Source organism: Panthera pardus, unplaced genomic scaffold, assembly GCF_024362965.1.
Source record: "Panthera pardus isolate Hobbes unplaced genomic scaffold, ASM2436296v1 HiC_scaffold_16, whole genome shotgun sequence".
Lineage (NCBI taxonomy): Eukaryota > Metazoa > Chordata > Mammalia > Carnivora > Felidae > Panthera > Panthera pardus.
The window spans coordinates 25722-50107 of record NW_026526721.1 but is presented as its reverse complement, the minus strand read 5'-3'; the positions used below and the strand labels follow the sequence as shown (position 1 = coordinate 50107).

The 24386-nt window shown below is 39.3% G+C and overlaps 1 protein-coding gene across 1 annotated transcript in view; it reads right to left on the bottom strand.

Annotated features, from left to right (window-relative positions):
- Positions 1 to 24386, bottom strand: part of LOC109258113 (aryl hydrocarbon receptor-like) — a 65856-nt gene that overhangs the window by 35962 nt on the left and 5508 nt on the right. The window contains exons 2-3 of the mRNA XM_019434704.2: positions 18937 to 19124; positions 15456 to 15577 (exon numbers count right to left, since the gene is read on the bottom strand). Coding sequence (XP_019290249.2) covers positions 15456 to 15577; positions 18937 to 19124 — 310 coding nt within the window. The remainder of the gene's footprint in view (positions 1 to 15455; positions 15578 to 18936; positions 19125 to 24386) is intronic.

Here is a 24386-nt window from a genome sequence, read left to right as displayed (position 1 = left end):
GTTTTCAGAGTACAGGTCCTTTACACCTTGGTTAGGTTTATTTGTAGGTAACTTATTAGTTGGGGGTGGAATTGTAAATGGGATTGTTTTCTTAATTTCTTTCTGCTCTTTCATTATTGGTGTATAGAATTGCAACGGATTTCTTCACATTGATTTTGTATCCTATGACTTTACTGAATTTGTGTATCAGTTCTAGCAATTTTTTGTGGAATCTTTTGGGTTTTCTATATAGAATATCATGACATCTGCAAGAAGTGAAAGTTTGACTTCTTCCTTGCTGATTTGGATGCCTATTGTTTATTTTTATTGTCTGATTGCTGAGGCTAGGACCTCCAGTACTATGTTAAATAACAGTGGTGAGAGTGGATATCCCTATCTTGTTCCTGACTATAGAGGAAAATCTCTCAGTTTTTTCCTATTGAGGATGATATTAGCTGTGGGTTTTTCATACATGGCCTTTATGATGTTGAGGTATGTTCCATTTATTCCTACTTTGTTGAGGGATTTTATCATGAATGGATGTTGTATTTTATCAAATGCCTTTTCTGCATCTATTGAGAGGATCATATGATTCTTATCCTTTCTTTTATTAATGTGGTATATCATATTGATTGATTTGTGAATATTGAACCATACTTCAGCCCAGGAATAAATCCCACTTGATTATGGTGAATAATTGTTTTAATGTACTGCTGGATTCAATTTGCTAGTATCTTGTTGAGAATTTTTGCATCCATGTTCATCAGGAATATTGGCTTATAGTTCTCTTTTTTAGTATAGTCTTTGTCTGGTTTTGGGGTCAGGTAATACTGGCCTCAGAATGAGTTTGGAAGTTTTCCTTCCATTTCTTTTTTCTTTTTTTTTAGCATTTTGAGAAGAATAGGTATTAACTCTTCTTTAAATGTGTGGTAGAATTCTCCAGTGAAACCATCTGGCCCTGGACTTTTGTTGGAAGATTTTTGATTACTGATTCAATTTCTATGCTGGTTATCAGTCTGTTCAAGTTTTTGATTTCTTCTTGTTTCAGTTTTGGTAGCTTACATGTTTCTAGGAATTTATCCATTTCTTCCAGATTGCCCAGTTTGTTGGCATATAATTTTTCATAATATTCTCTTATAATTATTTGTATTTATGGTGGGAATTTTGTATTTTTCCTCCCACGTTTGTGATTTTTAATCCTTTCTCTCTTCTTTTTGATCAGTCTAGCTAGGGTTTATCAATTTTATTTAATTTATCAAAGAACCAGCTGTTGGTTTCATTTATCTGTTCTACTATTTTTTTTTGTTTCTATATCATTTATTTCTGATCTAATCTTTACTATTTCCTCTGTTTTTCTGATTTTAGGCTTCATTTGTTGTTATTTTTCTAGCTCCTTCAGGTGTAAGGTTAGGTTGTTTATTTGAGATTTTTCTTGCTTCCTGAGATAAGCATGCATTGCTATATACTTCCTTCTTATGACTACCTTTGCTGCACTGTAAAGGTTTTGGACCATTTTGTTTTCATTTTCATTTGTTTCCATGTATTTTTTAAAAAATTTCTTCTTTAATGTCTGGTTGACCCATTCATTCTTTAATAGGATGATCTTTAGCCTCCATGTATTTGTGGTCTTTCTAAATTTTTTCTTGTGGTTGAACTCAAGTTTCATAGTGTTGTGGTCAGAAAATATGCATGGTATGATCTCAATCTTTTTGTACTTGTTGAGGCCTGATTTGTAGCTTAGTATGTGATCTATTCTGGAGAATGTCTCATGTGCACTTGAAAAGAATATGTATTCTACTGCTTTAGGTTGAAATATTCTGAATATATCTGTTAAGTCCATCTGGTCCAGTATGTCATTCAAAGCCATTGAATCCTTGATGATTTTCTGTTTAGATGATCTGTCCATTGCTGTAAATGGGGCGTTAAACTCTCCTACTATTATTGTATTATTATAAACTAGTTCTTTATATTTGTTATTAATTGCTGTATATATTTGGGTTCCTTCAAGTTGCGGGCATAAATATTTAGAATTGTTAGATCTTCTTGGATAGTTAGTTCCCCTGTATTATGATATAGTCGCCTTCTTCACTCTTGTTACAGTCTTTGGTTTAAAATCCAGTTTGCCTGATAAAAGTATTGTTACTCTGGATTCTTTTGATGTATATTTGTATGATAAATGTTTCTCCATCCGCTCACTTTCAATCTGTCGGTGTCTTTAGGTCTAAAATGCGTCTCTTGTAAGCAGTATATAGATGGATCTTGATTTTTTTATCCATCTGATACCCTATATCTTTTATTGGAGCATGTAGTCCATTTACATTCAGAGTGATTATTGAAAGGTATGGATTGAGTGCCATTGTGTTACCAGTAGAGTTGGTGTTTCTCTGATGCCCTCTGGTCCTTTCTAAGCTGTCAGCACACAGCCCTATGTGGGGCTCGAACACAAAAAACATGAGATCATGACCTGAGCCAAAGTTGGATGTTCAACCGACTGAGCCACCAAAGCACCCCTGATTTTAGTCTTTCTTTCCCACTCCAAGAGTCCTCTATATTTCTTGCACGGCTGGTTTAGTGGTCACAAACTCCTTTAGTTTTTGTTTGTGAAACTCTTTATCTCTCCTTCTATTCTGAATGGTAGCTTTGCTGAATAGAGTATTTTTGGCTGCATATTTTTCCCCTTCTGCACATTGAATATATCATGCCACCCCTCCTTGCCTGCCAAATTTCTGTGGAGAGATCTGTTGCGAACCTTATTGGTCTTCCCTTGTAAGTTATGGACTTCTTTTGTCTTGCTGCTCTTGGGATTTTTGATTTCTATATTTTGCAAATTTAACTACATTACGTCTTGGTGTTGGCCTGCTTTTGTTGATTTTGATAGGAGTTCTCTGTATCTCCTGGATTTGGATGTCAGTTTCTTCTCCCAGATTAGGGAAGTTTTTAGCTGTCATTTTCTTGAATAAACCTTCTGCTCCCTTTTCCCTCTCTTCTTCTGGGACTCCTATGAAATGAATATTATCATGTTTGATGGAGTCACAGAGTTCCCTAAGTCTACTTTCATTTGAAGATTTTTCTTTACCTCATGTTCAGCTTTATTATTTTCCATAATTCTATCTCCTATATCACTTATTCATTCCTCTGCTTGCTTCTTTCATCTTTGTAGTCATTACATCCAGTGGTTTTGGATCTTGGTTATATCTTTCACTGCAGCCTGATTGGTTTTTAGCTCTTTTATCTCTGCAGTAAGGGTCTCCATAATGTTCTCTATGCTTTTCTCAAGCCTAGCTAGTGTTCTTATGATTTTTGCTTTAAATTCTGGATCAGGCATATTACTTATATCTGTTTTGATTAGATCCCTGGCTGTGACCATTTTTTGTTTCTTTTGGAATGAATTCCTCCATCTTGACATTTTGTCTAGGTCTCTGTCTTCTTCTTTGTGTTAGGAAAGTCTGTTATGTTTCCTGCTTCTGAGAGTAATGGCTTTATGAAGAAGAGGTCATATAGTTTCCGGGACGTGGTGTTTCAGGAAGTGTCTCTGGTGTGTGCTGGGTGCACTCTGGGTGCTGCTGTGTTTTGGCTGCTGTATTCCTCCTGTCAGTCATCTGCAGTTTCTTCTTGCCTACAGTGGACAGTGTTTGTACCTTAACCAGAGTGCCGTGAATCTTTACTAGGTGTGCTCTAGTCTGCTTGTTAAAAGAGACCTGATGCTATTTCCACTAGAACTGAAGTTCGCATAACTCTCTGGTTGGTAGACATGGTGTATGTGAAGGTTCGTGCTGGTCTTCTAAGGGATGGGCCTACTGCACTGGTCGCTAGGCACACTTGCCAGAGAAAAGCAGTACCAGCAGAGGTAAGGGCAGGTGGTACTTGGTGTAAGCAGGCTAGGCAGCAAGTGTTGGTGCTGTGCTGTTTACTGAAGTTGGTTTATGCTGATGTATGGGGGAAGGAAATGGTGCCAGCCCATTCCTCTGTCTCTGGAGAGGGGAGTTTGTTCTCACTGCTGTCAGAGAAGCACTTTCAGATGAGCGAATAAATTCCCCTCAGGCGATCACAGGCATTTTTCAGATCACTGTATTCACACACTCTCTCAGTCACTTTCCTGCCTGGAGCAGTGCAGCATACCTTAGGCTCTATCCCAGCCAGGTCAGCTAACTTTTAAACTTCCAAGCTTCAGGGACCTAGTGTGGCTGGGACCTGTGCTGCTCCTTTGGGGGCTGAGCTTGCTGCGCTGAGACTGATGCAGGTTTGACCCAGAAAGGAAGTCGTGCCACAGTGCAGGGGTGTGGAGTTTGAAGCAAGCAGCCTAAACAGCCAGCCTCCTGGTTAGTTGGCCTTAGCAGGTGTCTCTGAGCCTATGCTGAGAGGTGGGGAGGGAAATGGCAACCACAGGTTCTTTTGTCCCCAGAGAGGCAATGGCACTTCTCACAGATGCACTCCAAAAAGAATGAAGAGTCTCTTCCTATGCCACTTAGGTGATCCTCAGATTGGGCAGGCTGCCCCAGGGTTGCTTGCCTGCCTTCTCTCAGGAGTAGGGCAGCGGCCTCAGATCTCTATCCCAGCAAAGCCTGGGGACCTCTGAAACTCCAGTCTTTTGAGCCCCGCTGGTTGCAAAGACACAAAATGTATCCCCACTCATTTCCCCTCGCCAATGGCTTTGGGGAAGTGTTCTTGTGCTTATCCACGTGTGCTCCACTCTCTCTAGCTTTTCTCTGTGACCAGGGATCCTTTCCCTCTGCAGCAACCACTGTCTGTTTCTCCCCCAAACCACATCTCCACACTTCCTACCTTCCTCAGAGTTGCCTCTTCTGTCCCTCTAGTTGTGCAGTTTGTTCTATCAATTCTAGGTTGATTTCTAGAGTATTCAGAATGACAGCATTCAAGGGAGGAGGCAAGCCTAGGGTCCTCCTACTACACCATCATCTTAGCGCCCCCCCCCCAATTTATTTTATATTGATCTCTTCTGCAAACTTTCTGAACTTGTTTTTAGTTTTATTAGCTTTGTACTGGATTCCCTAGGTTTTTCTCACACAACATGATGTCATCTGCAAATTGAGGTAGCTTTACTTTTTCTTTTTCTGTAGGGATGACTTTAATTTCCTTTTCTTGCCTAATTTCCCTAGAACCTCCAGTACAATGTTGAGTAGAAATGGGAGAAAAAACATAACTTGTTTTTTCCCTGATCTTAGACAACATCTTTAATCTGCAACTTTATTTATTTTTTAATGTTTGTTTATTTTTGAGAGAGAAAGAGCACAAGCAGGGGTAGGGGCAGGGGAGGGGCAGAGAGAGGAGCACAGGGGATCCAAAGCAGGCTCTGCACTGACAGCAGCTAGCCTGATGTGGGGCTTGATCTCATGAATCATGAGTTCATGACTGGAGCCGAAGTTGGTTGTTAAACCGATTGAGCCACCCAGGTACCTTTTAGTCTGCAACTTTAAGTGTGATGTTTACCTTGGCTTTTTTGTAGTTGTCCTATATCAGGTAGAGAAAGCACTGTTTTAATGAAAGAGTATCAGATTTTTGTTACATGAAAGAGTATCAGATTTTTCGTAATGCCTTTTCTCCATCAGCTGAGGTTATCATGTGGTGTTTGTCCTGTATTCTATTAATATGGTGTATTTTATTACTAGATTTGCACATGTTAAACCAACTTTGCAGTTCTTGGGCAAATCTCACTTGATTCGGGAGTATAATCTTTTTTTGTATGTTGGTTAGATTCACTTTACTAGTGTTATGTTGAGGATTTTTGCATCCATATTCCCAAAACATATTGCCCTATGGTTTTCTTTTCTTGTAAAGTCTTCTTTCTTGTAAAGAAATGCTCCTTCTATTTTTGCTTTTTTTTTAGAAGAGGTTGTGAAAGAATAGTGTTAATTTTTCTTTAAATCTTTAGTAAAAATCACCATGATGCCACTGAACCTGAGATGCTCTGTATGGAATATTTTAGATTTACTAATATGATCTCTTTACATGTTATAGTTTTATTCAGGTTTTCTGTTTTGTTTAGTTTGTGACTCGCTAAGAACTTGTCCATTTCATATAAGTTTTCTAGCTTGTTGGAATACAGTTTCTCTAGTATTTCCTTATAATCCTTTGTATTTCTATACAATCTGTAATGAGGTCTCCTTTTATATTCCTAATTTCAGTAATTTGAATTTTGTCCTTCCCCCCCCACCCTTGATCTAAGTAAAGGTTTGTTAATTTTGTTTATCTTTTCAAATAACTGTTCCATGGGATTTCTGTATTGTTTTTCTATCCTCTATTTATTTCCATTCCAGTCTTTATTACTTCCTTCCACTGCATGCTTTCGTTGTAGTTTGCTCTTCTTTTTACAATTTCTGAAGGTGGAAAGTGAGATTATTCATTTGAGATCTTTATTTTTTTGATATAGGCATTTATAGCTATAAATGTTCCTCAAAGAACTGCCTTAAGAGCATTTGATTAAGTTTTGTTGTATTACTTTTGTTTTCATTCATCTGAAAGTATTTTCTAATTTCTCTTGTGATTTCTTCTTTGACTCATTGGTTGTTTAGGAAAGTGTGTACTTTGTAAATATTTTTAAATAGTCCTTTTGTTATTGATTTCTAATTTAAGTCCAATATAGTAGGAGAACTTTTTCCCCTAGTGCTTTCAACTGCTAGAAATTAAAAAGATGTATCGATTATATAAAATTTTATTTTATTATATATGTATTTTTTCCTTATAATGTGCCTTTCATTCCTGTCAATTATTCATTCCATAGCTGAAAACCTATATTTCTCTCTCCCCTTTACCCATTTTGCCCAACTGCCCAACCCCCTCCACTCTGGTAACCCTCAATTTGTTGTATGTATGTATAGGTCTGATTCTGCTTTTTGTTTGTTTATTCATTTGTTTCTGTTTCCTTTTCTTTTCTTAAATGTTTATTTATTTTGAGAGAAAGAGAGAGCGAGAGAGCAAGGGAGGGGCAGAGAGAGAGAGGGAGAGAAAGAATCCCAAGCAGGCTCTGTGCTGTCAGTGCAGAGTGCAATGTGGAGCTCAATCCCATGAACCATGAGATCATGGCCTAAGCCGAAATTGAGAGTCGGACAGTTAACCGACTGAGCCACCCAGACACCCCTGTGCTTTTTAAGATTACACTTTTAAGTGGAATCATATGGTATTTGTCTTTCTTAGTCTGACTTGTTTCACATAACATTACACATTCTAGGTCCATCCAAGTTGATTCAGATGGCACAATCTCATCATCCTTTTTTATGGCTGTGTAATATTCCATTGTATATATACACCACAATTTCCTTATCCATTTGTCTATTGATAGACCCTTAGGTTGCTTCCATATCTTGGCTGTTGTAAATACTGCTGCAATAAACATAGGGATGAATATATCTTTTCGAGTTAGTGTTTTTGTTTTCTTTGGGAAAATATCCTATGGTGGAATTATTGGATGATATGGTATTTCTATTTTTAATTTTTTGAGGAAACTTCATATTGTTTTCTGCAGTGGCTAGACCAATATACCTTCCCACCAACAGTGCAGGAGGGGTACTTTTTTTCTCCACATCTTTGTCAACACTTGTTGTTTCTTTCTTTCTTTTTTTAAAAATTTTATCCATTCTGGTTTTTTAAAAATTTTATCCATTCTGGCAGGTGATATCTCATTGTAGTTTTGGTTTGCATTCCCCTGATGGTTAGTGATATTTAGCATCTTTTCTTGTGTCTGTTGGCCATTTGTATGTCTTCTTTGGAAAAAGGTCTATTCAGATCCTCTGCCCATTTTTTAAATTGGATTGTTTGCTTTTTGGAGTTGTGTATGTTCTTTAGATATCAGAGACATCATTTGCAAATATCTTTTCCCATTCAGTAAGTTGTCTTTTTGTTGATGGCTCCCTTTAATGTGCCAAAGCTTTTTATTTTGTATAGTCCAAATAATTTATTTTTGTTTTTGCTTCCTTTGCCTTAGGAGACATTTCTTGAAAAATTTTACCATGGGGATGCTTGAGTGGCTCAGTCAGTTGCGTGTCTGACTCTTGATTTTTGCTCTAGTCATGATCCTAGGTTTGTGGTATTAGGCCCCATTTTGGGCTCTGTGCTGAGCCTGGAGCCTGCTTAAGATTCTCTCTCTCCCCCTCTCCCCCTGTCCCTTACTCACTCTAAAATTAAAAAAAAAAAAGACAAGAAAAATACTATAATGGCCAATATCTGAGAAATTACTTCCTGTATTCTCTTCAAGGATTTTTATGGTTTATGGTCTCACATTTAGGCCTTTAATTAGTTTTCAGTTTATTATTGTGTATGGTGTTAGAAGTGGTCCAATTTAATTCTTCTACAGGTAGCTGTCCAGTTTTCCCAGAACTGTTTATTGAAAAGATTGTCTTTCCCCCATTGTATATTCTTGCCTCCTTTTTCATAGATTAATTGACCATATAATTGTGGGTTTTTTCCTGGGGTCTGAATTCTGTTCCATTGATCTATGTATCTATTTTTGTTCCAAATTAGAGAACATATTTTGTATGATTTTAACTCTTTTAAATTTATTGAGGCATGTTTAATGGTGGAATATGGTCTAATCTGGAAAATATTCCATGTTTGAGTAGAATGTGTATTGTCCTGTTGTTTGGTTGAGTGTTCTATACTGTTTGTTACATCTAGTTGGTTTATAGTATGGCTTAAGTGTTCAACATCCTTGTTAGTCTTCTATCTAGTTGTTTGTGTTTATTATTGCAAGTTGGGTATTAAAGTCAGTAACTACTATTTTTGAATTATTTATCCCTTTGATTATACCAGTTTTTACTTTGTGTATTTTGGGGCTCAATTGTTAGGTGCATATATATTAATAGTTGTTATATCTTTGGAATAGATTGGCCCTTTAATTATTATATAATATCTATTTACCAGAGCAACTGGGTGGCTCAGTTGGTTGAATATCTAATTGACTCCTGACTTCGGCTCAGGTCATAATCCCAGGGTTGTGGGATTGAGCCACACATTAGACTCTATGCTAAGCATGTAGCCTGATTAAGATTCTCTCTCTCGGGGCGCCTGGGTGGCGCAGTCGGTTAAGCGTCCGACTTCAGCCAGGTCACGATCTCGCGGTCCGTGAGTTCGAGCCCTGCGTCAGGCTCTGGGCTGATGGCTCGGAGCCTGGAGCCTGTTTCCGATTCTGTGTCTCCCTCTCTCTCTGCCCCTCCCCCGTTCATGCTCTGTCTCTCTCTGTCCCAAAAATAAATAAAAAACGTTGAAAAAAAAATTAAAAAAAAAAAAAAGATTCTCTCTCTCAGGGCGCCTAGTTCAGCTCAGGTCATGGTCTCACAGCTTGTGGGTTTGTGCCCCACATCAGGCTCTGCACTGACAGAGCCTGGAGCCTGCTTCAGATTCTGTGTCTCCCTCTCTCTCTGCCACTTCCCTGCTCATGCTCTGTCTCTGTCTTTCAAAAATAAATAAACATTAAGAAAAACCCTAAAAAAAGATTCTCTCTCTCTGACCCTCTCTTCTGCACTCTCTAAAAAATAAAAGTAAATAAGTAAATAAATAAATAAATAAATATTTATTTATTTATTTCCAATAATTTTTCTTGTGTTAAAGTCTATTTTGTCTCATATTAATGTAGTCACACCAGGTCTCTTATGGTTGTTGTTTGTATATGGTTGTTTGTTGTATGTTGTATATGTTGTATGTTGTATATGTATATGTATATGTATATGTATATGTATATGTATAATTTTTCTTGTGTTAAAGTCTATTTTGTCTCATATTAATGTAGTCACACCAGGTCTCTTATGGTTGTTGTTTGTATATGATTGTTTGTTGTATGTTGTATATGTTGTATGTTGTATATGTTGTTTGTATATGGTTGTTTACATCTCTGAATCTAAAGTGTATCTCTTGAAGACATATGGGAGGGATTATAAGAAATACAGCCAGATAGTCATTGACTTTTTATTGGATTGTTTAATCATTTACATTTAAGATTATTATTGATATCATGGGATTTACATTTGCTGTTTTGCTTTTTGTTTTCTGTGTCTCATATTTCTTTTGTTCCTCTTTTACTATAAGTTTTTATTTTAGTATAGCATTTCATTTATGTAATGTAATATTTTTGTATTTTTTGAGTTTGTGAAAAAATGGTTGCTCTGTGGCTTGCATATACATAACAAATTATCAGAATATACTTCATTTTATGCTAACTTAATTCCAATGAGATATAGAAATTTACTCCTATATATCTCTATTACCTTCTTCCCTTTTTGCTATATTTTAATGTATATTATAACTTTATAGGATACAAATCTGTAATACAATGTTATTTTATTACTTTAACATTTAATGCATTTTATTTTTTAATGTTTATTTATTTTTGAGAGACAGGGAAAGAGAGAGAGAGAGACAGACAGGCAGAGAGAGAGACAGACAGACAGAGACAGAGACAGAGACAGAGCTGGGGAAGGGCAGAGAGGGAGACACAGAATCCAAGCTGGCTCCAGGCTCTGAGCTGTCAGCACTGTGCTCGACATGGGGCTCAAACCCATGAACACGGAGATCATGACCTGAGCTGAAGTCGGACACTTAACCAATTGAGCCACTCAGGCGCCCTAATTTAATGCATTTTAAATCAGCTGAAAGAAGAAAGGAGAGCACATATATGTTTAAGGAGAATTACTTTATTAAACTTCTTGTTACCATTTCTGGTTCTTTTCAATTTTTGTGTATTTGAGTTCACATCTGATGTCATTTCCTTACTTCAGCACAAGTTTTCTCCCATTTTCTCTCACTTGCCTTCTGTATTGTTGTTATTGTAAACTATGTTGCATTTCTGTGTATTATAGGCTCAACACAATTTATATACTTGTTTGTTTCCCCAGGAAACTGCTTTTTAAAATAACTATATAGAAGAAAGAAGAAACATTATTTTGCCTTTTATAATTGCTGATAATTGCCTTATCAGTGCTGTTGTTTCTCACGTGGATCAATTGCTGTTGGATATCACTTACCTTCAGGCTGAAAAAGATCCTTCAGTATTTATCAAAAGGTGAGTCTGCTAATAGCAAATTCCTTGAGTTTTGGTTCATCTGGGAATATTTAGTTCACCTTCATTTTGAAATATAGTTTTGCTGATATAGGATTCTTGGTGGAAATGTGTGGGTTTTTTTTCTTTTTCTCTTTCAGCACTTTATGTCACTGCACTGTCTTCTGGCCTTCATGGTTTCTGATCACAAGTCAGTTGTTAATCTTGTGGGGGGTTCTCTTATACATGATGAATCATTTTTCTCTTGGTGTTTGATTTTCTCTTGTCTTCATTTCAATATTTTGACTATGATGTGTCCAGGTGTGTATCTCTTTGAATTTATTCTACTTAGATATTTTTGAGCTTCTTTGGTGTGTACAGTAATGTTTCTCATCAAATTTGTGAAGTGTTAAGTCATCATTTTGTTGAATATTCAATCTGCTCCTTTTCCTCTCTTCTTTCTGTCTGGTACCCCCAGTATATGTATATTGGTGTGCATTTAATGGTATCCCATATGTCTTAGAGTCTCTGTTCATATCGTGTGTGTGTGTGTGTGTGTGTGTGTATGTGCGTGTGCATGTGTGTGCTGCAGACTGCATAATCTCTATCTATCTTCAAATCCTGCCATGATTCTTCTACCAGCTCAAGTATACTATTGGTCCCTCTAGTGAATTTTTCATTTCAGTTATTATATTTTTGAACTCTAGAATTTCCATGTAGTTCCTTTTATATCTCACTTCATGGATATTTTCTATTTGATGAGACTTTGTCATCTTCCTTTAATTTTAAAAATTATTTCCTTTCATTCTTTGAGCATATTTATAAAAACCACTTAGAAGTTTTATCTGGTATATTCAACATCTGGGTCACTCAAGGGCAGTTTCTATTCCCTCTTTTAGTTCTCTACATGAGTCACACTTTCCTGTTTCTTTACATGTCTCATGATTTATTGTTTTTTTTTTTTTATTTTTTAAATTTTTTTTTTTCAACGTTTTTTTTTTTATTTATTTTTGGGACAGAGAGAGACAGAGCATGAACGGGGGAGGGGCAGAGAGAGAGGGAGACACAGAATCGGAAACAGGCTCCAGGCTCCGAGCCATCAGCCCAGAGCCTGACGCGGGGCTCGAACTCACGGACCGCGAGATCGTGACCTGGCTGAAGTCGGACGCTTAACCGACTGCGCCACCCAGGCGCCCCCATGATTTATTGTTGAGAACTACATCTTTAGGTAATATACTAACTGGATAATGATCTCCACCTCTCTTGTTTGCTTGTTTATTTAATGATCTGGATGGATTAGTTCAGTGAAGTCTAATTCCCTCACCCCCGGCAGCCTCTAATCTCATTCCCCATAAGGCATAGCCTTGGGTATGTACATAGTCTTCCTGATCAGCAGATAGTGACAACGGTGTTTACCTTTGCGGTTTATTATCTCCTTCCCTGATCTCACCACTAAACTTCAAGCTGTTAGCCTTCACTAATTGTTAATGGGTTGCTCTATTGTTCTAGACGATGGTCCAGTTGCAGTTGGACATTACAAGGGCAAGGTTTTGGTAGATTTTGAGACTTTTCTGACCCTGTGGCTCTTCCAAATTGTGTCTTTCCATGATTTTCTCTGTTAAATTTTAGCTGGTCTACTATTTCACCCTCTTAATTGTGCGTTTTTAGAAAAATGGAATGATTTAAATTTGATTTGATCTTGAATGCCAAACATCTGAACGTGCTCCCACAAAATGAAGTCAAATATTTCTGTGAATATAAAAGGAAACCTGTTTTTAAATCATGGAGCTGGGGGATCAGAGGGGGAGCTCTCATGTCTTACAACTCATCATCAATTGCAGAGCACAACAGGAAGAGATATATCTTGCAAGTTGATACTACTTTAGCTATTTTGCTACCAGCAGGAGGAAGAAGGATTTCCTCCTCCCCCCCGAACCAGCCTAGCCAGTAAAAGATGTTCAAATCTCAGCCTAAGACTGTCACACCCCAGCCAATGAGAAGTCACTATACTTCCAGCTCCCAGTTTATTCTAATGGACTTTCTGTTTACAACATCCCCTTCCAATTTCTCCTTCTCCTCTGTAAAAGAGTCTCTTCTCTTTTGTTGTATGGACTTGCCTATCGTTTTTCAATAGATTTGTTTGTCCCAAATTGCAATTCCCTATGGCTCCCAAGTAAACCTATGTTTTCTGGTAAAACAGCTGACAGTTTATTTTCAAGGTAAATGTTACTTGGTGTCAGAAGTGGGATCCAGAAAAGATCCTCCCCTCCCCGCCTCAACAATTCCTGGGGTGATGAGCAAAAGCCACTGGTATCCACAGAGCTACTTGAGCTCACTGCTTTCTTGGTGAACCTTGGAGTTTGAGGCTGTTTTCTTCTGGGTTTTGAGTTCTGCTCTCTTTCTGTTTTGATTTCTCCATGCTTTATTAAGGATCTGTGTTAAGGCCTTGCCCTCTGAGAGTACTCATTTGGACTTTGGTCCCACTCTTTTTTAGAACTTAACTTTTCCTGTTGAAACTGTGCCTGTTGGAAATATGCTGACTTTGGTCCGATACCTTTGAAACCAGGCTGTTTCTACTGGAACTGTGCTGTTTAGGAATTTTCTTTGGCTTTAGGAAAAAGACTCTAATAAAACAGATCACAATCATCAAAATGCTTTGAGGGTGCCCCCCCATTCTGGGTCCTCTGTCGATTTTATGTTTTAAAATCATGGCCCCCCTCATGTGCATTTCTAACTAAATATACCAACTTAACTGAAAGTAATGTAGAACTTCAATGGCCAATATGGAAGAACATTTGATCTTCCCAATTTTTTTCTTATAATTACATTAGAAACCCTTGTCTGCAAACAAAACAAAACAAAACAAAACAAAGTAAACAAACTGAATGGGATAACTACTTTAATTGGTGCCTTGAGGGTACCAATTTTCAGGATTCTAAGTTTGCATCTTTGAAAAATACTGTTTCTAAATTAACTGAGGCAAAGGCGGCAGAGGGGGGTATAATTCAAGAATTTGACAGTATTAATCAAATAGCCAATGAGGTGAATTAAATGACCGTTTGAAATCTATTTGCTCCATCTCTTGTGGTTTAGCTGAGTCTGGAGACACTGATCATTTGTTCCTATTGAATCAGCTACCATCGTTCTTATGGACAAAATCTTCATCTGCTACTGGCAGAATCTACAGTGCACCTCCCATCAAGATTCAAAGAGATCCCTCAAAACCTCTCCCCAGAATTAATCAATAGCCTATAAAGAAAGAAGTCTTGTAAGGCATTATGACCATAATAGAAGATTACAAGGCTCAGGGCCTCATTATATGCTGCACTAGTCCCTGTAACACTCCTAATTTACCTGTGATAAAACCCAATGGCCAGGGATGGAGGTTTGTCCAGGACCTCTGAGCAATAAATAACACTGTAATCCTTCATTACCCTGTTCTTCCTAACCCCTGTGTGTTACCAATATCCATTCCTGATGATAGCAAATTTTTTTCACTGCAATTGATCTATGCAGTGCATTTCTTAGTATTCCAGTTGATTAAGGATAGCTAACATCTATTTGCTTTCACTTAGAAAGAATGGAAATACCTGGACAGTAATGCCCCAGGGCTTCACAGAGTGTCCTTCTTACTTTTCACAAAACTTAAAAGCTGACCTGCATGCTATAGTTTTCTTCAGGGTTTACTTTGCTACAATGTGTAGATGATTTGCTTCTTAAACTTCTTCACAGGAAGACAGTATTCACCTGTTAAACTTTTTGGCCTTAAAGAGATATAAAGTCTCCAAAAATTTTTTCAGTTTTCTCAAATTCAGGTTTGATACTTTTGGCATCTGATCTGGGAATAAGGACTACATGTTTTCACAGTGTGTTCCCAGGAGTGAAAGACCTTAAGCATCACATCCTGCAACCTGGAAATTTTGTCTTTTGGAAACGACACTTCCAGAAAGGCTCTTATCTCACTGAAAAGGCCCTTATCAGGAACTGCAAACCAATGCTTGTGCCGCCAAACTCCAGGGAACAGACTCTTTGATTCACATGACTCATCTGAAGACAGCACCAAACCCCGACTGCACCTACACACCCCCTAGTGTCCTGAAAGTAAAGATTTCCTGGATCTGAAGCACACAGTCTTTGGAAAGACAGCTTTCTGAGTCTTACAACCCCTGAGGCAGGCAGGGAAATGCAGCATCATCCTTGTGGGGAGAGTTGGCTGCTACTTGACTAGCAGGTGGCCATTAAGGACTGACATCCAGGGTTTCTGACTCTTCTCATGTGTGACTCCCACCCACATGGCACAATAGTTATAGAATTATCCAAAAAATGGGAAAAAGAGATATAGAATACTCTATTCAACCAGAAACTGTTCATGGCAATTAAAGATAAATCCAATAAGAGTTGAAACAAAATTTTTCTGGAAAACTCTGAGGCCTGGTTCTGTTATAATTATAACCACTGACAGGGAATAGAGTTGGAAAATATCATACAGTACCTGAAGAAGCAAGTCCCCTTCAGAAAACAGTTCTACATTGACCTGTGGAGAGGTATGCTCACTTCTTCCTGGATTCATGGGTGGGTCACCTGAGCAGTCTGCAATGCTGTCCTTTAGGATGGCTGAGGAAGACAAAGGTGGCATTGAAAACAAATATGTAATAATCTTGTTGGTATAGCTTGTGTTTGAGGAAACCGTCTTAACAGGAAACAAACTGAGGGTTGATGGAGGGAGGGTGGGGGGATGGGCTAAATGGGTGATGGGTATTAAGGAGGGCATTTCTTCTGATGAGCACTGGGTGTTATAGGTCAGTGATACATCACTAAATTATACTCTGGAAACCAATATTACACTATATGTTAACAAACTAGAATCTAAATAAAAATTTGGAAGAAATAAAAAAAAATACATGACAGCTCTGAAATAAAGAGGGGGGAAAAAAGGAAAGCATCTTACAGCCTCAGAAGTGCCCATTAAGTGATCTGGTCATGATTCCTGGGAAGAAACCCAAGGGCTACTGGAGCTGCTCATGCTTGTTCAAGCCAACATCTAAGAGCAGCTGTGAAAAGTCGAGGCTGCTTGAAATCAGAGGAAAGTCATTTGTACAGAGCGGTCTGCAAGTTGTTTTAAAAACAAGCTCATCACAGGGTTCATCAGAGAACCCTGTGGAAACCAGGGCACTCCTGCCTCTGTCTCTGGCCCGGGACCACTGGAGTGGCCTGCATGCTAGAGACGTAGCTGGTTGTCTGGGGAAGATTAAGGTGTGGGAAGGGGGCTGGTGCTGGGGAACGAATTCAACCCAAGAGCAGCCCCACATAGAGATAGCCTAGAAATAAGACATTCTTCTGTGAAGAATGAGGCATTTGGGCCAGGCCCAGGCTGGTGGGGATCTAGAATGCCCTCACACCTCCAGTTCTGCACCACTCTACAGAGGCATTCCATGTCTTCTCAGGCTCCTGCACCTCCCTGCAAGCTGAGTGCTAATGTGCTCCTCCATCGGCAGAACAGTCCCAGCCAGGCTCTCCCCCAAGTTCCCACAGGAGTGTGAACAGTGGGTTCTCGTTCAGCCAGTTGTCTCTTTGGGACATGTGACTATGTGCTTCCCCCGCGCCACCCCCCCCTGCCCCCGCCCCCATCTCCAGGTCTCCAGCAAAGTCTCTTTATCTTCTTACTCTACAGTGGGCCCCAGCTGGTCTAAGACCCAAGTGATGGGCCATCCAGTTCTCTCTAGCTTGAGTTTGTGATTTCAAATTACCTCATTTTCATGGCAACAGAGACTCTGCCTAGTGCAGTGAGAGCAGGTTCAGACCTGGCTCTCTCTCTCTGCTGTGCCACCTTAAAAATCCTTGAGTTCTCTGAGCCTCACTTTTCTATCAGTACTGGCAGATAGATGATGACAGTGCCTCACAGAGTCAGATGAGATACCTGGACAAAAAGCATGGCTCATAGAGGATGCTCAATAGATGACAATCCTTTTTTATGAATTACATAATATGAAAATTATATAATGCTGAGTCACAAAGAAAGGGAGAACCGGGCATCTGGATTTGAAGAGCATATAGCAGATGAATGTGGGTTAACTGCTTAGTTATGAAACTTTTGACACATGGCACCTGTCCTGTTGAATGCGGAAGTAGGCGGGGATAGGGAAAACCCTAGCCTCGGTCTTAGGCCATGGCAGGAGGAAGCTGGGACCTTGATATGGCAGCTCAGTGGGTTCTATGGCTTGGGGAGGCTAGGATCCTGTGGACAGTAGTGGGTCCTCAACAAAGCCGTTGTGTGTGTGGATCCTGTGGGTCCAGCCTTCCTGCCTGTTTGAGGGTCCAAAAGGAATGGGGACTGTTTTCCTTAGGCTGGCTCTTGAGGTAGCTGTGCCTCTCACCCAGGCTGTCCCTACTCCTGCCTACATGAGAAACAGCCTTGTAAGTCATTCATCCATTCAGAGGAGAGACCCAGAGGAGGAGTGTACAAAAGTGGTGGGAGAGACAGGACTGAGATCCACAGCTCCGAACAGACCAGGTTTTAGACTGGCTGAGGATCAAGGTGTTTCCATGTGAAAGCAGTTCACAACACACAACTAGTAAAGACAGCAGCTCTCCAGAGCATCCCAGGGGCACATATGTGCCTCTTTCCTTTGGGCCATCCTTGGGGGAAACCAGACCCAGGTCAGAGGGTCTAAGGTCTCCACCACTGTCAGTGGCCTGCAGCACAGCCCCTGTGCTCATGGCACAAACCAGAGACATCTGGAGGAGAGAAGGCCCAGGCACAGCTCTAGGCAGGCAGTCTGGAAACAGAGGCAAGGCTATTCAAGGCAAGGCTCTGGGTAATGAGAGGACTTTGAAGGGCCTATGCTTCCCTTCCCTCAAAGGATTTCAGCCCCTGTAGGATTCATAAAGTATAAAATTAACCATTTTAAACTGAGCAGCCCTGTGGCATTGAGCACATTCACAATGTTGTGCAACCTCCACCTCCGTCGAGATCCAAAATACTGTCAACACCCCAAAAGAAAACCCTGTATCTGTTCAGCAGTCATCCTGGCCCTCTGACCCCAGACCCCTGGCCAGCACCTCAAATGTGTTTGACCATTACATGGCTATTCCACATTACTGTTATATGCGATTAAATAGCTGCTGCTCCTCTAAAGTTTTCACTGCATTTTGGGCAGTTTCATAATTCTCAATGTATTTTCAATGTCGACTAGATCCAACTAATTTTTTAATTTCTATTTTGAGCTGCTGTAACAATTTGTTACATGTTATCCAGGCCCAGAGTCTTCCTGTCTGTCTTCCTGGACTGCATGTTACCAGTTAAGAAGGGACACACTTTCCTCCTCCAGGAGAAACTGGTGGCCACAAGCTCACCTGTGCTCAGTTGCATCTCTGGATTTACTGAGTAAAAGTTCCACTTGCAGGAATGGGTTAAAACTACCTTTCAGCAATGACACAGTGAATTAGCAGGCAGGACATGGAAGAGTAGACTGTGCCCATTACATGGTAAAGAACTTTAGGAGAATAAGTGCTCCAGAAGATAATAAGAAATATCTCAATTCATATCCTAGTTTCATAAAAATGGTTGTTCTAAACCAAAGTTTTGCAAGGTGGAGGAGCACTTGGCTTATCACAAGAAATGACAAATTAACGGAAGGAAAGAATTCAGGCCATCAGCTAGGGATTTCTGCATATGCCAGTCTCTGAGCCTGGTGCAAAACACAGCCAGGCTGGGACCTGTGTTCATCTCCTTCCATGGACAGCCTGCGAGATGGTGTGGAGCCCAGAATTTACACATCAGGTTGGGCATCCACTTACGCGCTTGCATTCTGGTTCACCTATTGCACCTGTGCTGAGCATGCTGCCTTCTTCCTCTGCCTGAGACCAAACACCATGGTGCAGCCTTTGCCCAGACAGAAGGTTAACTAACTCCAAGTGCTTGTGTGCACAGGCTCCTCTCATAGCTTCTTTTGGAAACCATGGCTGCCACTTACCTGCAAAGTAGCTCTTCACCTTTAGGTAGCCCACAATCAGCCTGAGGATGGAGAGCTTGTCAAGCCGGGCCCGCACATCCTCAGGGAAGGGCAGCAAGTTGGTCAGTTTGGTCAGCTCTTGATTCAGGCGGTCCCGGTGCCGTTTAGAAGGGTTGGACTTGGCTCCTTCTGGAGGCTGTGGTTTAGGACTTGGGGGGGAGAGAGAAGCCATTATTCTCTGCCTTTCTCTGCACTGTCGCTTGTATCACCCACAGGGCCCCAGTGGTGTGCCAGACACTATCTGGCCCACGTTCCTCGTGTTTGGAGGCAGAAACCTTTGTTCCACAGTTTCAGGTTCTGCCCATGCATAAAACGCCACGGAGGCTCTGCCCTCCTGGCCAGTGGGCCCAGGGGATGGATGAGGCCACTTCATACTGTGCACATGTTAGACCTGGTGGCCCTCAAAGCACCAGGAGCTGGGGACTGGCCATTCCTCCCCACTTTCTGGTAGCCTGACATATTTGCATCCATATGCAATTTTTTAAATTAGGAAATCTATACCACAATTAACACTGAAATGGCTGAAACTCCATTTAGGAAATTATTAAGAATTGAGCCTACACACACACACACACACACACACACACACACACACACTCACAAACCTACATTAACACACATCTATGTGTATGTGCTCTCTCCTTTTCTGTATGCACACACAGACCAAGGTACATTGTAATTACATTGCCGAAAACCAGTGATGGAGAGAGCCGGAGAAAAAAGACCCATTTCATACAGATGAATTAAGATACAATGAATGCTCACTTCTCATCAGAAAAAATGCCAGCCAAGACGCAATGGGATGACATCTTTAATGTACTGAAAGAAGGAATTTTTAACCCAGAATTCCATGACTGAGGAAAAGATCCTTTAAAAATGAAGGCAAAGTAAAGACATTTTCAGACAAACAAAAACTCAAAGAATGTTTACAGAAGATTTGAGCTACAATAAATATTAAAATTTGTTTAATGTTTATTTATTTTTGAAGGAGAGAGAGAGAGGCAGAGTGTGAGTGGGGGAGGGGCAGAGAGAGAGGGGCAGAGAGCTGGCAGCACAGAGCCCGACATGGGGCTCGAACTCATGAACTGTGATATCATGACCTGAACCGAAGTGAGACGCTTAACCGACAGAGCCACCTAGGCGCCCCTGAGCTACAATAAATATTAAAAAAGGTTCTTCAAGCTGAAGAAAAATGATATTAGAAATATGGATCTCCATGAAAGAATAAACAATGCTGTAGATGATAAAAATTTAATGATTTTAATTTACTTAAAACATGATTGACTACTTAAAGAAAAATAATAGTGTTGCACTGTGGTGTTTATGGCATATGTAGAATGTATGAAAACAATAGCACAAAGGATGGAAGGGACGTGGAATTATATTATTCTGAGGTGATTACATTATCCATACAGCAGTATCATATTATTTGAAAATAGATAGTATCAGTTAAGATTTACACTGTAAGCCTCAGGGCAAACACTGAAAATATAAAGCAAAGAGGTACAACTAATAAGTCACAAAAGGAGATATATGAGGTACTAAAAAAGAATTAAATCCAAAGAAAGGAAGGAAAAATAACAAAGAATAGATGGAACAAATAGAAATAAAATGGCAGACTTAAACTCAACCACATTGAGATTACAAAAATGTAAACAAGCAGAGAATATCAGACTGGCTGAAAAAACAAAAGCCAATATATGGTGTCTAGAGGAAACACAATTTGAATGTAAAGACACAGATAGGTTAAAGTAAAAGGATTGAAAAAGACATACCATGTGCACATTAGACATAAGAAAGCTGGAGTGCCTGAGTGGTTATATTATCAGACAGAGAAGACTTACCAAAGATAAAGAGAGATGTTTTCATAATTTAAAAAAAGTCATTATATATATGTGCATATATATATATATATATATATATATATATATATATATTCACAGAGTTTCAAAATATGTGGATCAAGAACTGAGACAGCTGGTAGGAGGAACAGACAAATTCATAAGTAGAATTGGGGACTGCTGCAGTGTTCTCTCACTAAATGATAGGACAGATAGTTAGAAAATTATTAAGGATATACAAGACATGAACCCTCTCCTCTAACTTAGTATGATTGATATTTGTAAAACACTACAACAAACAGCTGCAGAATATAGATTCTTTTTATGCACAAGCAGAAATTCATCAAGGGAGACTATATTCTGGGCCATAAAACAAGTCTCAGTATGTTTAAATAGATTGAAATCATACGGAGTACATTGTCAGACACAATGATATTTAAGAAACAGTAACAAAGATATCTGAAAAATCCTCAAATATTTGCAAATTAACACATTTTAAAATAACTCATGTGCCCAGGGTGCCTGGGTGGCTCAGTCAATTAGCATTCAACTCTTGATCTTGGTTCAAGTCATGATCTCATAGTTTGTGAGTTTCCAGCCGTGCGTCAGTCTCTATGCTGATGGCACAGAGCCTGCTTGGGATTCTGTGTCCTTTTCTCTGCCCCTCCCCTGCTTGTACTCTCTCTCTCTCTCTCTCTCTCTCTCTCTCTCTCAAAACAGATAAATGAACTTAAAAAAAAATAAAACAACTCATGGGCCAAAGGAGAAATCACAAAGGAAATAAGAAAAAATCTAATTGGTAATGAAGGACAACATACCAAAATTTGTGGGGTGCAGTTAATGCAATGTGTAGAGGGAAGACTATCGCCTTACTTACATATGAAAAGGAGAAAGTTTTATAGTAAATGATCTGAGTTTCCTTCTTAAAAGCTAGAAACACAAGAGTAAACTAAGCCCAAAGTATGTACAAGGAAGAAAATAATCAAGTAAAAGCAGAACAATGAAACAGAAAATGGAGGAAATAAATGAAAGTGAAAACTGAAAATATCAATGAAATTGATAATCATCTATCAAATCAATTCCCCCCAAAAGAAAATGCTAATTACCAATAGTAAGGAAGGAAGGGAAATAGTTATAGATCCTACAGACATGAACAGGAGGAAATCTTCAAGATCTTGTGATGTGCAAAGATTTCTTAGATGGGTCACAAAAAGCACAAACCAGAACAGAAAAAGATTGGTAAGCTGGACTTCAACAAAATTAAGAAACTAAGTATGGAAAAAAGTATATGTAGTATATGTAGTTGAAAAAAAGTTATTGTATCCAGAATACATAAAGGACTTTCACTGATCCATTAGAAATGGGTAAATAATTTGAATAGATACTTCACTAAAGAAAATATACTAATAGCCAAAAAGCATATGGGATCATAGGCAACATTATAATTCATCAGAAAACTGCAAATTAAAATAAATTACTTGTACATATATATTAAAATGGCTAAAATTAAAAAGATTGACAACATCAAGTGTTGGAGGGGATCTGGAGTAACTGGAACTCTCATTCATTGGAAAATGATTTCAGTTTTTTAAAATGTTAAACATGGCATAGAAATTCCAATCCTAGGTGCTTACTGGGATGAAATGAAAGTGTATGTCCACAAAAGACTATTTATAGCACCTTATTCATAATAGCCCGAACTGGGGGGGACCAGCCAGCCAAATGAATGAGGAGGGGGCTCAACAGCTCAGTTCACTACCCCCTAAGGTTCCTTGGAACCTGCTCACCAGGTGACCCTGTCTCATGAGGTTTTCCCTCGTCTTCTCCAGCAGGATCCCAGCCTCTTTCAACAAGCTACAGAAAGAGGCCAGGTCCAAGTGAGGCAGCAGGTAAACTGGGAAGCCCCTTCACCACCCAGGCTCTATGCCTCAGCCCTAAGAGGGGGATGATAATAGAAGTCTCTACCTCCTAGGTTGCCTAAGGATCAATTACAAAACATAGATGCCATGGTGTAGAACATTGTGCCAGTTTTTTTTTAAGTTTATTTTTTAAAATTGACATCCAAATTAGTTATAATATAGTGCAACAATGATTTCAGGAGTAGATACCTTAGTGTCTCTTACCCACTTCGCCCATCCCCCCTCCCACACGCCCTCCATTAATCCTCTGTTTGTTCTCTATATTTAGGAGTCTCTTATGTTTTGTCCCCCTCCCTGTTTTCATATTATTTTTGTTTCCCTTCCCTTATGTTCATCTGTTTTGTCTCTTAAATTCCTCATATGAGTGAAGTCATATGATATTTGTCTTTCTCTGACTGACTAATTTCACTTAGCATAATACCCTCCAGTTCCAGCCATGTACTTGCAAATGGCAAGATTTCATTCTTTTTGATTGCCGAGTACTACTCCATTGTACATATATACCACATCTTCTTTATCCATTCATCCATTGATGGATGTTTGGGCTCTTTCCATACTTTGGCTGTTGTTGATAGTGCTGCTATAAACATTGGGGTGCATGTTTCCCTTCAAAACAGCACACCTGTATCCCCTGGATAAATACCTAGTAGGGCAATTGCTAGGTCATAGGGTAATTCTATTTTTAGGTTTTTGAGGAACCTCCATACTGTTTTCCAGAGTGGCTGGAAAGCCCACCAACAGTGCAAAAGAGATCCTCTTTCTCCGCATTCTTGCCAACATCTGTTGTTGCCTGAGTTGTTAATGTTAGCCATACTGACATGTATGAGGTGGTATCTCACTGTGGTTTTGATTTTTATTTCCCTGATGATGAGTGATGTTGTGCATTTTTTCATGTGTCAGTTGGCCATCTGGATGTCTTCTTTGGAGAAGTGTCTATTCATGTCTTTTGCCCATTTCTTCACTGGATGATTTGTTTTTTGGGTGAGTTTGATAAGTTCTTTACAGATTTTGGATAGTAACCCTTCATCTGATATGTCATTTCCAAATATCTTTTCCCATTCTGTAGGTTGCCTTTTAGTTTTGCTGATTGTTTCCTTCGCTGTGCAGAAGTTTTTGTTTTGATGAGGTCCCAATAGTTCATTTTTGCTTTTGTTTCCCTTGCCTCCGGAGACGTGTTGAGTAAGAAGTTGCTGCGGCCAAGATCAAAGAGGTTTTTGCCTGCTTTCTCCTCTAGGATTTTGATGGGTTCCTGTCTTACATTTAGATCTTTCATCCATTTTGAGTTCATTTTTGTGTATGGTGTAAGAAAGTGGTCCACGTTCATTCTTCTGCATGTCGCTGTCCAGTTTTTCCAGCACCACTTGCCGAAGAGACTGTCTTTATTCCATTGGATATTCTTTCCTGCTTTGTTAAAGATTAGTTGGCCATACGTTTGTGGGTTGATTTCCGGGTTCTCTATTCTGTTCCGTTGATCTGAGTATCTGTTTTTGTGTCAGTACCATACTGTCTTGATGATTACAGCTTTGTAGTATAGCTTGAAGTCCGGGATTGTGATGCCTCCTGATTTGGTTTTCTTTTTCAAGATTGCTTTGGCTATTTGGGGTCTTTTCTGGTTCCATACAAATTTTAGGATTGTTTGTTGTAGCTCTGT